At 41.0% G+C, this 17,964-nt stretch overlaps 1 protein-coding gene across 3 annotated transcripts in view; it reads right to left on the bottom strand.

The window, feature by feature from the left end:
* Positions 1-16,884, bottom strand: part of GORASP2 (golgi reassembly stacking protein 2) — a 38,749-nt gene extending 21,865 nt beyond the window's left edge. The window contains exon 1 of one of the 3 annotated variants that reach the window (XM_063790557.1): positions 16,725-16,884. Coding sequence is in view for 1 of the 3 variants with exons in the window: in XM_001140680.6 (XP_001140680.1) it covers positions 15,880-15,942 (63 nt within the window). In the remaining 2 variants the exon portion in view is untranslated. Of the gene's footprint in view, positions 1-15,341; positions 15,826-15,879; positions 16,326-16,724 lie in introns of those variants that run through there. The other 2 variants (XM_001140680.6, XM_063790558.1) reach the window with 2 other exon arrangements.
* Between the last annotated feature and the right edge of the window lie 1,080 nt (positions 16,885-17,964).

Genomic DNA, 17,964 nt, shown 5'->3' with positions numbered 1-17,964 from the left:
TATAGAGATGGGGGTCTTGCTATGTTGCCAATGCAGGTCTCGAACTCCTAGTCTCAAGTGATCCTCCCATCTCAGCCTCCCAAAGCACTAGGATTACAGGGGCACGTCACCATACCCAGCTTTTAGTTTCTGTATACTCAGTTTTCTATGGGGGTTATTTCATATTCTGTATGTTATCAAATAAAATGTCTAGGGCTCAAAATAGCATATTTCTTCTCAAATGGCAACTCTGAAAGGTAAAGTAGTGGCTGCCTGGAGTCACAAGAAAAGTGAGGTCAAGTCACAGCTACTGGGGACAAAGTCAGATCAACTAGATGTGAAATGCCTATTAGGTGGTTATCAATTAGATGTGAAAGGCCTCAGGTGTGAAAGGGAATGAACAGCACAGATCCTTAGGCGCCTCCTCAGAGTGGAGTTTCTCATCTAATAAAGCCCACATCTAATCATCTAATTCTCGAATCTGAATGTTTCTAAAAAACTATTAATAGCATTTTATCTAGAACTCAACTAGGTCACTGATCAATTTCAGACTTTGCCACTGAGACTGCCAGAAGTTTACCTTTTAGTTAAAAAGGGCTAAAGACAGCACTTTTATAAGGTAATCACTCATGTAGAAAGCTGACCCTGCATACTGATTCTTACTAGGCCACCCTTATAAAGTTTAAAGTATAAACTTCAGAGTATAAAGTTTAAACTATTTGTCTGAAATGGAAATTTTCCAATATCAGAAGTATTTTTCCTATAATTCAAAAATGATTCAATAGCTAAATTTGAATTCTAAAATAAACTTGATCCTTTCCCTAGCTCTATTTTTCTATTTCATTTGTTACTAACATCGATTTCCTCTCTGTTTCTAATGGCCCTTGAAATTAACTTCTTTCCTAAATTTATTTACATCATTAGTATCTGCACAATTACATAGGTAGGTATCTTAATTACTGCTAGGAAGTCAGCAGAGAGTGCCCTAGAAAAATCCTCTCTTTGACCCTCATATACCTAAAGGAAATTTCCTATATTTTGTAGCATGGAAAATATGATCTACAACATAGCAAACCAAACACTGACACAGGTAAGTTTCTCTTGCAATGTTATCCACTGACAAGAATCTCCTGGCACGTAATCTCTCAAGCATCAGATTACCACTTCAATACTTTCTATCCCCTATGAGATCTCCTGATTATTAATTTATCTTCGCTTTCTTCAAGTCATCTTAACTAAAAGTCTATATATACTTGGCTCCACAGACCATTTAACATTTATTACTGGGCCAAATATCAAAGCAATTTACAATGAACAGGTTAAATTTGTAAATTTAATAATTAAGGCCAGGCACGGTGGCTCACACTTGTTATCCCAGCACTTTGGGAGGCAGAGGTGAGAGGATCTCCTGAGGCTAGGAGTTCAAGACCAGCTTGGGCAACAAAGTGAGACTCCATCTCTACAAAAATTTTTTAAAAAATTAGCCAGGCATAGTGGCAAGTGCCTGTAGTCCCAGCAACTCAGGAAGCTAAGGCGGGAGGATTGCTCGAGCCCAGGAGGTCGAGACTACAGTGAGTCAGGATCACGCCACTGCACTTCAGCCTGGGCGACAGAGCAAGGCTCCATCTCACAAATAAATAAATAAATAAATAAGATTTTAAAAGATTATATACAGTGAAAAAATAATAGACTTTTAGAGCCAGACTGAGTTGGTTTTAAGCCATGATTTTGTCCAGTTATTAGCTGTGTGAGCTTGGTAAAGTTTATTTACCACGCTGGGCCTCAATTTTCTCATTTGCAAGTAAGGGATAACGCCATCTTCTTCACAAGAATGTTGTAAAGATTCAATGAGTTAAGTTTATGAAATGCCTAGCTAAGTCTCAAGCCTATGATAGAAGGCCAAGAAATCTTAAGCTCATCCTCCTAACTCTGCAATCACCATCTGAGGGTAAATCTTTATAGCTAACCAATTCCTGGACACAACATTATTTTTACAACCATATTAAATACCTTTTACTCTTAAAAAGAAAAAATAAAACTTGTAAAGTGTTAGCAGGAAAGAGAGACAAACCATTTTTTCAAATGTTGCCTCCCACAAATCAATTCCAGATGGATGGTAGCTCTAAAAGGTCAAGGGTAAAACAATAAACGCTGTAGAGAAAAACATAAGAGAATATCTTTGAGACCTTCAAGTTTGCGAAGGCTTCCTAATAAACTGGACACAAAATGCACTAACCATAAACTAAAATAAATTGATAAAGTGAACTACACTAAGAACTTCTGCTCATCAAAAGGTATAATTAAGAAAGTAAAAAGATATAATACATATCCAACAAAGGATCTGTATCCAGAAGAAATCTCGAACTACTGTAAAGCGTTCAGAAAGACAGACAATAAAACTGCAAGATACTATTTCTTGTCCACTGGAATGACCATAATTAAAAAGAGAGTAACAAGCATTGGCAAGGATGTGGAGAAAATGGAACACTCATACATTTGCTGGTGGGAATGTAAAATGGTGTAGCCGCTGTGGAAAACAGTTTGGCAGATCCTCAAAATGTTACACACAAAGTTATCACATGATCCAGCAATTCCACTCCAGGTATACAAATAACCAAGGAAAATGAAAATATATCTCCATGCAAAAACCTGTACACAAATTTCATAGCAGCATTATTCATAATATCCCTAACGTAGAAACAGCCCAAATGTCCCCCAACTGATAAATGGATAAAGAAAATGTGGTATACCCATAAGAAAGGATGAAGTACCAATGCACGCTATGACATGGATAAATCTTGAAAACATTATGCTAAGTGAAAGAAGCTAGGCACAGAAGACCACATATTGTTTGATTCAATTAATATGAAATGTCCGCAATAGACAAATCCATAGAGACAGAAAGCAGATTAGTTGTTATGAGGGGTTGTGGGTGGAAGAATGGGGGAATGGCTACTAATACATACGGGTTTCTTTCTGGAGTAATACACAGATTCTGGAATTAGGCAGTGGTGATGGTTGCAGAACTCTATGAATATACTAAAAACCCACCAAACTGTATACTTTAGAAGTCTGAACTTTCTGGTATGTAACTTTTATCACAATAAAGTTGCTTAAAACAGAAAAAAAGACAACCCAATAGAGAAATGGAGAAAAGATTTTAGCAGACACTAAACAAAACAGGATACTGAAGTGATCTATAAATATGAAAATGTGCTCAACTTCAATGGTCATCAAGGAAATGCAAATTAAAACCACAATGCAACACTACTACACATCTATCAGAATGAATGAAATTAAAAAGATGAAAAATATTAAGTGTTAGTGAGGATGTAGGACATTTAGAAACCTCAATTACTGCTGGTTAGAATGCAAACTAGTAAATGACTTGGCGATATCTATTAATATTGAAAATATGCACACCTTTTGATCGTATATTCCAACCTTGGGTATATACCCAACAGAAATGGGTATACACATGTTCTCTAAAAGCAATACACTATAATGTTCATAGTAGCACTATTTATAAAAGCCCCAAACTGAAAACTACAAAAATCCCCATCAACAGGTTAATAAATATTGGCATATTCTCTCAATGGCACCAAATACATTAATGACATGAAAGGTCTACAATAATATACATGAATCAATCTCACAAGCAATATCTGAGCAAAAGAAGCCAGATACAAATGAGTACCTAGCACATGGTTCCCCTTATACAAAGTACAAGAACAGGCCAAACTAATCTATGCTGTTAGAAATCAGGATATTCATCCTGCGGAGGTGGGAGTTGTGCAGGATGTCACTGGAAAGGGATAAGAGGCTGGTTACATTAAGTGTGTTGCTTGTGAAAATTCACCAAGCTATACACTTGTGTGCACTCTTTTAATATAAAGCCTTAAAAGATGCTCCCTGTATCAAAACAAGTATACTGAGGTTACACTTTTTCCAATGCCTTTTTTTCCAATTCTTCTTAGGGCCACACGATTTACTTTGACAATTAAGAAACATAATAAAGCAGCTGAAAATACTAAAGAGCAATTATGCTTACAAAATAATAATTATAAAAAGATATATTACCAAAACATGGACAGGTAGAAGAAATTATGAACACACTAACTGGCAGTTGTAAGGTTCAAACTATACATCTGAGGTTAGCTTACAAAATAAAAACTACAGCAGCGTGAAAGAAATGCTTCTCTCCTAACATTCTAGAAAAAAAGGCTGCAATAAACAAGATGATATTTGCTAGACAACAAGCAAAAATGAGAAGCTTATGATGAAACTGCACAGTAAAGGGGCATCTCTATTACATAAAAAAATTTGCATCAATGATTAGAAGCTGGATTTTTTAATCACCAACTTTATAGAAATAATCCCTAAAGTGGTGTCATTCAACTACAGTGGATGATTTCAGTAGGTTCTGAAATCAATTTAGTGTGTCACAAAAGACAAGTATCAAAACACAATATCACAATAGAAAATCTGTCAAAAATGCATGATATAATAAAGGCCTGTATTCTTCATGAAATGTAGTATGTACTGGTTGCAATGGAAAATACATTTTTTGGTTTGAGCTACAATAAAAATAAAGTTAGGAAAAGCTGTCCTACAAGATACCGTTAATACTTTTGCTCCATCAAGTTCCTGGTAAAAAAAAAAAAAAAGCAATTCACTTCTTGACTTTTCCCTCCACTTCTGATCCCGTATCATTAAAAGTTTTACCAGATTTAGCCTAAACTTTTCTTTTCTTTTAACACACAGACCTAACTATTGCTTTCCAGTGAAGCATTCATCTCTTCTTCCAGGATTAAGAATGTTCAACTACTACTACTTATGCTAGGTTTGGGTCATTTCACATTATCTCTTTCTCTCTTTAATTCTTCACTTGGGGGAGGGAGGAATGGCAGAGTAAGAGGGAAGAAGTGTTTGGGTGGAGCTGGGTGTCAGGGGGCATTCTCCCAACTGCACTGGTCTACTGACTTACATACCTTCAGTTGAGGTATACAGACCTTCTACCTTAAAGTAACAAAGAAAGTAAACCACAAGGCAACTTGCAGCACACAGGATATCACCAGACTACATGCTGCACTAGGTGATACACAAAGACACACTTATCCATGTTTCTGGCTGATATGTAAATTATCTTCCTTAAGTTTTCTAACAATGAAAATTTTACCATAAAATTGGCTTACTAGAATGTATAACTGTCTCCTTTTTATTACTACACCATATATTCCTTTTCCACACATAAAATGCAGAAAAGCCCCATTGAATGACTATCTACACTATCATCTCTTCTAACACTCTCCCTCTTGTACTGCTTTTAAAAACAGTGGAGATGTTAAACAAGACTAGAAAATAAATTCAATCCAAGCAATACCTAAATGATGACCCACCTCAACTATAAACATAAATCCTCATGCACTATATGTGTGCGTAGGTGATCAAAATGATGGGAAAAGATCTGGGAATGTGATATAATAAAAAGAAATCCTAAATCCTCCGTGGTTATAATAAGCATTTTTTTAGTGAGGAGGGTGAGGGAGCTATAGTAGTCCCCGTTATCTGCAGGGGATATGTTCCAAGACCTCCCATGGATGCTTGAAATTGCAGAGTACCAAACCCTACATATACTGTACTATATTTTTTCCCATATGCAAACACTTATCATAAAGCTTAATTTATATGCTAGGCATAGTAAGAGATTAACAACAATAACTAATAATATAAAACAGAACAATCTACCACTTATGAACTGTTTATTTCTGGAATTTTCCATCTGATATTTTTGGACCTCAGTTGACCAAAGGTAACTGAAGCCACAGAAAGTCAAACTGTGGATAAGGAGAGACTACTATATTCTATGTCTGCAAATGGGTAAGTTTCCTTATTTGGGTCTTGACACAAATGTGTGGTAAATAATTTTGCAGTAGACTAGAAGAGTTCAAGCCTCACCTGCTAAAACATTGTCTTCACATGTTCTTCCAAAACAAAGCAAAGTACATGTTCTCCTGACACTAACCCTGACATAATTTTTAACATTCAAGCAATTTAAAATAAAATTGTAATGGCAACTAAAAGGAAATAAAAACCCATTATTGCATAATAGTTTTCCAGAAAAGATCTGTACATTAGAAAAACAACATCGAAAGAAATTGAAGTTTGCTCTAAAAGAAGCAAAAACTCTGACAACTTCTGAACACATTTTATATTCTTCAAATAACTTAGGGATTTGTTTCTTAGGGAAAGAAAACTTGCTCTGTGACCTTGGGCAAATCAGATTGACTTCTCTGTGCTTTTTTTCTTTTTTTTGAGATGGAGTTTCCCTCTTGTTCCCAGGTTGGAGTACAGTGATGCAATCTCAGCTCACAGCAACCTCCGCCTCCTGGGTTTAAGTAATTCTCCTGCTTCAGCCTCCCAAGTAGCTGGGATTACAGGCGCCCATCGCCATGCCTGGCTAAGTTTCTGTACATTTTAGCAGAGACAAGGTTTCACCATGTTGGCCAGGCTAGTCGCAAACTCCTGACCTCAGGTGATCACCGCCTCGGCCTCCCAAAGTGCTGGGATTACAGGCCTGTGCTTCTTTTCTTTAGCTGCAAAAATGAGGAGGCTAACTATGTAATCTGTAAGCCTGAATGACCCACCATGAAGTAAGTCTAACTGTTGCTAAGCTATCTATAGATTCTACAATGAAGAAAATCAAATACAGCAAGATCATTTTAATTGCATAGACTCTTTCAGCCATTTTAATTAACGTGTGTAGTAACACTGTAGCAATGCAATGAAAAGGATACTGGCACTCCCCATTTAAAATTAAAAAACAATTTCCTTAAAAATGAGGATCGGAGGAAATTAACAGGCACCATTTATGTGTGTGCCTATATGACTAAAATTAATGGGTCAGATCTGACCTCAAACTTACGTTTTAAACAGCAGTAAAGTACAGGTTAGGTACACAGACAAAAAGTAACTGTTGCTTAATCAAATAAAAATACTAAAAATGTTTACAACTACAGTAGTATATTTTAGCTAGTATTGCCACGATACTGGTTCTACACAATAATGCAAATGCTAGTAATAAAGGCATCAGCTAACATTTGAATCCTTATTATATTCCACATTCTAAGTTAAGTGCTTTACATGGAATATCACATTTAACCCACAGGATAATCAAGGAGGTAGATAGTGTTGTTTTAAGAAAGAGATTTAATAATGCTCAATTGTTTTCATTATTTTCATACACAGTATCTAAAGTGTTTTTTAGTGGAAAAGGTAGAAGTGGCTCTGCTATTATCTGCACTTTTCAGATACAAAGACTGAAGCTTTTCAAAGCAGTTCAAAGGGTTGCTCAAGGAAACAGAATGAAGTGATAGAGCTGGCACTAGAATCCAGTTCCCAAAGGTGGTCTCTGGTGGTTGACTACGATAGTTTCTCAATGTACTCATGTCCACAAAGATAACAAGATTCTTTCCTTCTGTCTTTATTTTTTTTAGAGACAGGATCTCACTTTACTGTCTAGGCTGGTCTCAAACTCCTGGCTTCAAGTAATACTCTGCCTCGGCCTCCCAAAGTGTTAGGATTACAGGTGACAGTCACTGTACCAGATGCTTCCTCCTTTGTTTCCCTCTTTCCCTTCCCTCCCTCCTTCCCTCTCTCTTTCTTTTTCTTTCTCAAGCTCTCAATATTTTGCCACGGCTACTCTTGAACTCCTGGGCTCAAGCGGTCCTTCCACCTCAGCCTCCTGAGTACCTGGGACTACAGGCACATGCCACAAAGCCTGGATTTTACTTTTATTTAATTAATTAGGGCTGGGATGTGGCTCACAGCTATAGTCCCAGCACGTTGGGAGGCTAAAGCAGGAGGATCACTTGAGCCCGGGAGTTTGAGACCAGCCTGGGCAATGTGGCGAGACCTTGTCCCTTCAAAAAATCAGCCAGCTGTGGTGGTACGCACCTGTAGTCCCAACTACTTGGAAGGCTAGGGAGGGAGAACTGCTGGAGCCCATGAAGTCGAGGCTGTGGTGAGCTGGGACTGTGACACTGCACTCCAGCCTGGGCAACAGAGCAAAACCGGGTCTCTAAAAAAATTTTTTTTGTGTGTGATGGAGTCTCACTCTGTCGCCCAGGCTGGAGTACACAGTGGCACCATCTCAGCTCACTGCAACCTCCACCTCCAGGGTTCAAGCGATTCTCCTGCCTCAGCCTCCTGAGTAGCTGGGATTACAGGCATGCGCCATCACGCCGGTCTAATTTTTGTATTTTTTGTAGAGAGGGGGTTTCACCATGTTGGCCAGACTGGTCTTGAACTCCTGACCTCGGTGGTCCACCCGCCTCAGCCTCCCAAAGTGCTGGGATTACAGGCGTGAGCCACCGCACCTAGCCTTAAAATTTTTTTAAAAAAATTAACGAATTAATTAACTAATTTTAGAGATGCTGCTGTTACCCAGGCTGGAGTGCAGTGGTGTGAGGACAGCTCGCTGCAGCCTCAAAGTCCTTGGTCAAGTGACAATTTTGCTTTTATTGAGACCGGATCTCATTATGTTGCCCAGCGTGGTCTTAAACTCTTGGGCCCCCACCTCACCTCAGTCTCCTGATTGGAGTAGCTGGGATTACAGGTGCACACCATTATGCCCGGCTTAAGCTTCCTTATTTCTGACAATGTGCTTGAGCCTTCTCTCATTGATGCTTAAAAGAGAGAACAAAACCCCAGAATAATTATCTTCATGCTACAGTAAATTTATTTGCAATGCCAACAGGGAAATGTACAGTTTCTCAAAGTAACTACTTAGGACTAGGTGTGGTGGCTCATAAGTGTAATCCCAACACTTTGGGAAGCCAAGACGAGAGGATCGCTTGAGCCCAGGAGTTCAAGACCAGCCTGGGCAACATAGAAAGATCTCTCTACAAAAAAATTTTAAAATTGGCTAGACGTGGCAGCATATGCCTGTAAGCTACTCAGGAGGCTGAGATGAAAGGATTAATTGAGCCCAGGAGTTCAAGGCTGCAGTGGGCCATGACCACACCACAACACTCCAGCCATAGTGACAGAGTGAGACCCTGCTTCAAAAAAAAAAAAAAAGAGTCAGTTTCAAAAGCACATATCAAACTTTATATTTCCTAGTTTACATTAGTATTTTATAGTGAATCAATCAATATATATAATCCTTTCAATAGAATATTAAAGTAAGCAAAATGAACACACTGATGTTAACGGTTATTCTAAGCTCAACTTTTATAAAATTTGCAGAGGAATTATTAAAAAGCCCTGTTAGTATCTGACCCAGAAGGCAGAAGAATCAGTGTTGTACACTCTACTACTTACTGAAACCATAATTAACCACTAACAGCAGATCTCCCCCAGTGAGAATCCTGAGGATGATAGCGCAGGCATTAAAACACACCTCATCACATAGGTACGAAAGCATATACAGGCCGGGCGCAGTGGCTCATGCCTGTAACCCCAGCACTTTGTGAGGCTGAGGTGGGTGGATTGCTTGAACTCAGGAGTTCAAGGGCAGCCTGGGCAACATGGCAAAACCCCATCTCTACCGAAAATACAAAAAATTAGCTGGGCATGGTGGTGTGTGCCTGTAGTCCCAGCTACTGGGGAGGCTGAGAGGGGGGAGGATCACTTGAGCCTGGGAGTTGGAGGCTGCAGTGAGTGGAGACTGTGCTACTGCATTCCAGCCTAGAGTGAGACCCTGTGTCAAAAAAAGAAAAAAAAAAAAAAAAAAAGAGGTGGGGGGTTGGGGGTGCTGGGTGCAGTGGCTCCCACCTGAAATCCCTACACTTTGGGAGGCTGAGGTGGGCAGATGACTTGAGGTCTGAAGTTCTAGACCAACCTGGCCAATAGGGTGAAACCCCGTCTCTACTAAAAATACAAAAATTAGTTGGGTGTGGTGGTGGGTGCCTATAATCCCAGCCACTTGGGAGGCTGAGGCAGGAGAATCACTTGAACTGGAGTGGCGGAAGTTGCAGTGAGCTGAGATCACGCCACTGCACTCCAGCCTGGGTGATAGAGCAAGACTCCATCTCAAAGGAAAAAAAAAGTGTATATAATCAACATGAAACTACTAATTGGTTCAAGGCCTATTAATATTAGAAAAAGTTTATGTTCAATGATATAATTCCTAAAAGTATCCCAAGATTTATATACTTGTATTCCATGGCTTTAATAAACTGAGACATCCTGATTCCTACATTTGAAAGCAATTTAAAAGAATGTTTATTAAACAACTTCTGGGCCTTTTATTAGAAAAGATCAATTTTGGGCCTGGCACAGTGGCTCATGCCTGTAATACCAGCACTTTGGGAGGCCGAGGCCTGTGGATCAGCTGAGGTCAGCAGTTCGAGACCAGCTTGACCAATAGGGTGAAAGCCCATCTCTACTAAAAATACAAAAATTAGCCGGGCACGGTGGCAGGCACCTGTAATCCCAGCCACTCTGGAGGCCGAGGCAGGAGAATTGCTTGGACTTCGGAGGCGGAGGCTGCAGTGAGCTGAGATTGCACAACTGCACTCCAGCCATGGCAACAGAGCGAGACTCCATCTCACAAACAAACAAACAAACAAAAAAGAAAGAAAAGGAGAGATCAATTCTGGGGGCAGGGTCAGACTCTTCAGGTTTCACAATTATAACTTTATATATAGAAAACAATACCAAATAACCCTACTGTTTTCTTTTTACGCATTGTTTCCAGAATGAGTGAGAAGGGAGCCAGAGTGAGATTTCTGTGTTAGGGGATGAGGTAGGGCGTGGTGGCTAACACCTGTAATCCAAGCACTTGTCGGAGGTGGAGGCGGGTGGATCACTTGAGGTCAGGAGTTCGAGAACAGCCTGGCCAACATGGTGAAACCCCATCTCTACTAAAAATACAAAAATTAGCTGGGCGTGATGACAGGTGCCTGTAATCCCAGCTACTTGGGAGGCTGAGGCAGGAGAACCCGGGAGGTTGCAGTGAGCCGAGACGCGCCATTGTACTCCAGCCTGGGCAACAAAAGCGAAACTCCATCTCAAAACAACAACAACAACAACAACAACAAAAACAGGGTATGAGTTTCAAAAGTTTGAGAAAGACAGTGTTAGAAGAATAAAGAAAACAATGACTATTGAATATCAGAAATTAATTTTTTCAAAATAAGTACTAAATTGAAATCCCATCACAACAGGATTGCAGGTAGGTTAGTTAGGCACCATTTAAAAAGAGCAGTACCTTTGGGAGACCTCATCTCTGACAAAATAGAAAAAAATATATAAAAAGAGCAGTTCCATATGATAGAAGATATGGTGTAGGCATTGCATTTTCTATAGAAGTAATTCCACTTGCAGTCACTTGCTTCTCTGAGAACACCTAAATGCTACCCAGTCTGCAGCAAATAGCTCAGAAGATAAAAACCTGTTATTACACTCGTGACACACTTCATGTCAATGACCCTTCCTTCAAAATATCCATCACCTCAAAATCTCTCCCAGAAGAAAGCATGAGAAAGAATGAAAATGCGATTTTCCATGTCTCCACACTCCACACAGTCTCCACACTGAATACTTGCTCCAGAAAGTATGCCCTCAGCTATTCCCCATCTCTTTTAAGTGTGGAACAGAATATGAATATTTTAATTTAAAAGCAGATCCTATAATAGGCATCTTGAGGTCACTCCAAAAATTTAATTTTGTGAACTATGTCACTAATAATTTTTTAGACAACCTTGTTTATTACCTTTCAGCTTTATTTTCCTGAGCACTCAAATGTACCTGCACATACACAGGGTGTTTGAAACACAATTTTGAGCGAATGTATAGCATTCTATCTGTGGTTAGGCCCTGATTTGTTTAACAATTTCTCACCTGTTGGATATTTTGGTTTAATTTAATTTTGAAAATGGTCTTGTTGGGTTCACTGGATAATTAATGGAAAATATAGGCAAAAATTTGATATTAAACATAGTTCACATGTAGGGGGTAACTTACAATAACTTCAAAAACTGAGAAGCCCTAACATTTTTCCTGCCTTACATTAGGATTGGAGGACCAAAATAAAAGTGCCATTCATAGTGAGCACAAATCTGACCCACTATATAAGGAAATCTGAAATGCTATTTTTTAAAAAAAGACTTCTACACAAATTTTTAAATCCTCCACTAGGAGTCCACTTCTTTTTTAAAAGTAATTTTGCATATCTACACTTTGGGTGACTATACAAGTATTTAATGATCACTTCAGAAATCCTAGAAAATATATTAAAGTTTAAAAAAAAAAGTCACCATCCACTAATAATTTTTTAGACAACTTTGTTTATTACCTTTCAGCTTTATTTTCCTAAGCACTCAAATGTACCTGCACACACACAGGGTGTCTGAAACACAATTTTGAGTGAATGTATAGCATTCTATCTGTGGTTAGGCCCTGATTTGTTTAACAATTTCTCAGCTGTTGGCTATTTTGGTTGTAATGTTAACCTCTTAAGATAACTTTTGGCCATATAGTCCTTGAATACGTCATATTATTCAAAATCTTTGTGAAACATGGCTAAGGGGCAATGTTAGGCCCAGGAAAAAAAGGAGACTAAGAGAAATACTTCAACAGTATTTGCCTTTAGATGGTGGGATTACAGGTAATTCAGGTTCTTTGCTGTACTTTTTTACCACATCCAAATGTTCTCTAATGGACACATGTTGATGATCAGAAAACAATGTAGTTATTTACTAAAATAAAGATCAACATTTATACAGACAGCTACCATTAAAATTCAATACAGTAATCTGGGAAAAGGATGTATGTTATGGGAAAACAAAAAGTAGGATTTAAGGTTGTAAATATGTACTTATAATAACAGAAGACTAAATAACCAAATGTTCAACACCAGGAGGTACTCCTTAACCAATCTATGGTACAACAGACTACCGTGAGCTAACTGAAAGCATGAAGCAGATGGCCACTTGCTACTACAGAAAGACTGCCAAGATAGGTCAACAACTGAGAAGACTGAGGTGTGCAACAGCATGGATCATGATTACAAGGTAACAAAAAGAAAGAGAGAAGGGTGGAAGAAGAAGAGACTCTTTTTTTTTTTTTTTTTAAACGAAGTCTCACGCTTTTTGCCTAGGCTAGAGTGCAATGGCACAATCTCAGCTCACTGCAACCTCCGCCTCCCAGGTTCAAGTGATTCTCCTGCCTCAGCCTCCCAAGTAGCTGGGATTACAGGTGTGCACTACCATGCTCGGCTAATTTTTTATATTTTTAATAGAGATGGGGTTTCACCATGTTGGTCAGGCTGGTCTCGAACTCCTGACCTCAGATGATCCGCCCACCTCGGCCTCCCAAAGTGGGGATTACAGGTGTGAGCCACTGTGCGCGGCCAAAGAGACTTTTTTATAAGCATAAAATATATCTGAAAGGCTATGTAAAAAACTGTCCACAGTGGTTACTCTGGAGTGGGGATAAGAAGTTGGGTACACAATATGATCACAATCTGAAAATATGCACTCATACATACAGAATACATAAAAAGGAACTACACTGCTCATAGCAGAACTTCTGAATCCATTTAAAGGCTGTCCCCTAAATATTTTTAGATGGATATTGAAAAATAATGAAAAAAATGGAAAGTTCAATCTATCTGAATTATAGGGACTCATGAAATCAAAAGACAGCAGAGGATATAAACGTTATTATAATTGGTATTTCAAAACCCAGTCAATCATATTAAGCTTTTACTACAACAAGATTGGCCAGGGAATTGGTTATTCAAGAAAACTAACTTCTAATTAAATCGTTCTAGAACTTGTTGAATATGGGTGATTTTATTCAAAAATTTCCTGCCACAGTTACTCCAGTTTACAAGCTTGGTAATCTAACAATGAAATATATCGCTGTCCATTTAGGCAATAACAAATGAAAGGAAGGCATTTTTACATGTTAAGATTTAACACAGCACTTTTCCCTCTAAAAACAAAGATAAGAAAACCAATTACAGAATCAGGGGCAGAGGGTCTTAGGAAGGCAGACACAAAATTCTCCTAAACTAGATCATTACTATTTTAAAGCTCTCTTTAGTAAAAGTCTAACTAAATAAGAATTATTTCATCATGTGCAACATTAATGCTCCAGATGCAGACTGGTAACTAAGGTTGTCCCTCGTTTTTCTAAAAATCAGATTTATAGATTAATAACACATCTGCACTACTGAATATGTATGAATGCTGTTTCACTTGACTGCACTTACATAAAGAAAATACAAACTCATTTTATGTCGGAATGCAGTCACTAAGTTGGAATCCTTTTGATGTGTATGGCTTTCTTTCAAACACGCGACTTTTTTTTTTTTTTTTTTTGCTTATTAACACTAATGTGTTTTACTGAGTTTCCCTGAGTGCATGTATTATAAAAATATCACGAATCCCCAAGGATTCATGACCACAATCGGTCACTGTGAGAAACAGCTGGTAATACTGGGTAACATCCCAGGGTAGAGAACTCAAAATCAGACCAGATAATAGAAAGAAAAGCACAGCTTTCACCTCACATTTGGGAACTGACAATTCTCCTTCCATTTCCTCTCTCAGTGCGGCTCTTGGGTGTTTGGTTAGCAGAAGGGGATAGGAAGATAATACGGTTTATTTATAGGCTCCCTTTTCCTTTCGGGGAAAAAAAATCACCCTTTCCTACTAAGAGTATGGCAGAGGAGGGATTTTTACTGTAATGGAAAGGCAATAGACACAATAATCCGGAAGATCAGAAAGATGATCTGTCTCAGCCCTATCACCTAGACAGCTGGGCAATTTAAGAATGTGTCTCACCTAAAACATGGGACCCAGGGCAGGAAATGAAGGTAGCACCAGGAAGTGCACTCTCTTACTTTCAGTGAAAACGTTCTTGCCTGTGAGGAGCTAATATTGAGTGACACTCTATTACACCCCTAAATGGCGCTACACGCTGCGGCCACTCTGTTGACAGTTCATGTTAACACTCACACAGGTGTCACAGCAAACAACCATCAATGCTACTTCTAAAGTCGCCCGGTTCCACGAGGAAAAGACCACATGCTTTGTACCACCCAGGCCCAGGCCGTTCATAGGTAGGGGCTTAGCTGAAGCCTTTTGAGATACTATGTTTCTCTGCGTCCTGGAAGTTAAGCTAGGGTTGTTTTCCTTTATATACTCCGATTTTTAAAAAAAAATTTCTCTGCACTACCTCTTTACCACTGTGGATCTAAACCTTAATCTAAACCACACCCTCAGCAATCGGAACAGAACGGAAGTTCCCACTCCAGGAAATCTTGAGAAGGTTTGGGAGGGTCAGGAGTGGCACGGGAAAGGAAAAGTCTGGTCAAAATGAAGTCTGTTTAAGTCCGTCGAACCTACTTCCAGGCCATTTCGTTTTCCGTCTCCTGCCCTGCTGGTCTTTCAGGCCACTCGGCCGGCGCCGAGGTGATTTAACACCTGCCGCCGCAGGCCCCGCCTCCGGACTGCGGGTCGGGATCCCTCTCCTAGGAAAGCGCAAAGGCTGCCTTCACAGTCACCACTTTGGAGACGCTGCCTCCGCGCCCTTCCTAACTTTGGAAGCTAAAAATGAGGGGGGGTGGAGGAGAGAGAAGGCCGTGCGGAAAAAGAGCAAGGTTGTCCCCTCTTCCCAGGGCCGCCCCCCGGCCGAGTCGCCGGCAGCCGCCTCCAGCTCCAGCCCGTCCTCCTACAGCCGCGGACCCCGTGCCCAGGGCGCTCCGCGGAGGTGGGATGCGAGCGGCCTCCGGAACCAGCCTCGACCAAGGCAGCACCCGCGACCGCCGCTCCTTCGCGGGATCGGGCCTGGCTGCCCCGTGAAGGAGCCCATGGGGGCCTCCGCCTCCCCGCGGCCGGCCCCGCCTCCAGCCCGCAGCTCCCCGGCCGCCGTCGGAGCCCTTACCCGCAGAACGTGGTAGCCCTCGGTGCCCCCGCCCGGGATCTCGACGCTTTGCGAGGAGCCCATGGCGGCGGGCGATCGGTGTGGCCGAGCCGGGCTCCGCGCTGCTCCCGCCCCCAGCGCACCGCCTGCCCTAATCCTCCGCGTAGCACTTGGGACGTGGCACTCGCTGCCGCCGGAGAGCCGGGCCGCACAGCCCGCCGGGAGATCGTCTCTACTGCAGCCCGGGCCGCTGCGACGCCGCAGACAGCGCCACCTGCCGCGAGCCACTGGAAGGGGCCCGAGCGCGCGCGGGCCGGGAGGGCGGAGAGGGAGGGCCGGAGGAGGACTGGGAGGCACCGCGTCGTGCTCGCGAGAGAACAGAAATGCGCTTCCCCCAGCTTTGGCGCCTTGCTACGGGGCCCTGGATTGGACTAGATTTATGCAGACGCGTTCCCGCTCGCCTGAAAGAACACATACTTGGTTGCAGGTCCCCCTGGTGGCCAGAGGCGGGGAAAGGGCTGCTGATGAACAGGAGCGAACTCAACACACACCAAGCTCTCTGTTCTCCGGGTGTGTAGGTATTTTCCCAAACTGTACAGCTGAGGGGAATAGTGGCCTCCTGTGGGCTGCCTAGCATCTGCTCAGCTAAATTTTATAAAAGGAAACGCTCCCTTTATAAAACAGTAGTCTCACAGAGTCACCTACCAACTTCTTTTTTGGTTTGGGTTTGTTTTTTTTTTTCTTCCTCCCTAATTGTGAGAATAAGATTAGAGGATTGGTCATAATCAGAGCGATGCCAGCGTGGGAAGCACGGTTGGATTTCCCTGGCATTCCACCACCTGCTGCTGCTCGGTTCCCCGTCCTACCTCCTTCAGGTAGCCAGGTCGTATTCATGCTTATTCCGTTGTCGTATTCCGTTGCTGCTTTTGCCCCTTACGTGTACTCCCTCTGAAACCCCTAGCTGCTTTGTGGTCAGTTGGACTGATGTTGCGTCAACCAGGTATTATGTGGATTCCTATGTGATGCAATGTAAAGTACGTGCTATCGCCCATGAAGTATTCTAGCCCAAGGTGGTTAACTTGCCTCTATGGCATCTTGAGTTTGATGTTTACAGGAAGTAAGGGGAATTGAGGAGCAAGTAAAATGACACCACAGGGAACCAGGCAAATACAGGAAGTGGGCCTTCCTTCAGGACAGCTGGCCAGTTCTCTTTGTCGAGTCAGAGTCCTATGAAAGGGCCTATGCCAGATTAAAAGGAACCCGAAGAATATAACCAAGAGACACATTGCAAGGGCTTGAGTTGGGGGCCAACTTGGAGAAATAAGCGTAAAGGACATTTTTGGTTCATTTGGAGAAATTTGAATATGTACTGAGTATTAGAAGAGTAGTTATTCACATGGAAACGTGGAAATTATTGTCTTTTTAAAAAGCTGGTTACAAGACGGGATGTGTCTGTAGACAAAATGAAAAACATGTCCTCAAAATACAGATTAATATGTATGTATGCATATGAAGATGTGGGAGGAGAATATGAACCAAGGGTTACAGTGGTGATCTCTGGGTGGTGACAGAGATATTTTATTTTTTGTTTTGGCTGGTTCCATATTCTATGATGCTCATGAAGTGCTTTTGTAATAAGAAAATATTATTTAAAATTTAAAAATAATTTTCTTTGCTATCGGTAAGTGAATAGCAGATTTTTAGGAGGCCTAATGAATCCATAAATCCATAAATGAAATCTCCAGTTATTAGGCTCCTCAAGGACAGGGTCTGCAGTGGAGTTGGCTCTATGTTCTTGATATTTACCAGAATGCCTAGCAGCTAATTCAACAAATTAATACATTTAATGCAAGAGAATAAATGGAAGAACTAGATCTAATTATAATGTTCTCATTCTGCTTGGCAATTATAACCCTCTTTATGATGGAAGCTGCTGCCATGTTCAGTGGTCAAAATTTTTGGACCAGTTGTCTCCCATATGTCTGATGGCAGCCGCGGCCTGTAGAACCCAGGCTATGGATCGTTGGTGGTCCATGGGCAAGTCCAGCCCTTCCTTAGAGCTGTAGTGTATGTTTCAGCCTCATGAGTGGCTGCTTGTTATTCTCC

The sequence above is a fragment of the Pan troglodytes genome, chromosome 13, assembly GCF_028858775.2.
Source record: "Pan troglodytes isolate AG18354 chromosome 13, NHGRI_mPanTro3-v2.0_pri, whole genome shotgun sequence".
NCBI classification, from domain to species: Eukaryota; Metazoa; Chordata; class Mammalia; order Primates; family Hominidae; genus Pan; species Pan troglodytes.
Note: the sequence above shows the minus strand (reverse complement) of the source record. Positions and strands in the feature narration are given on the sequence as shown.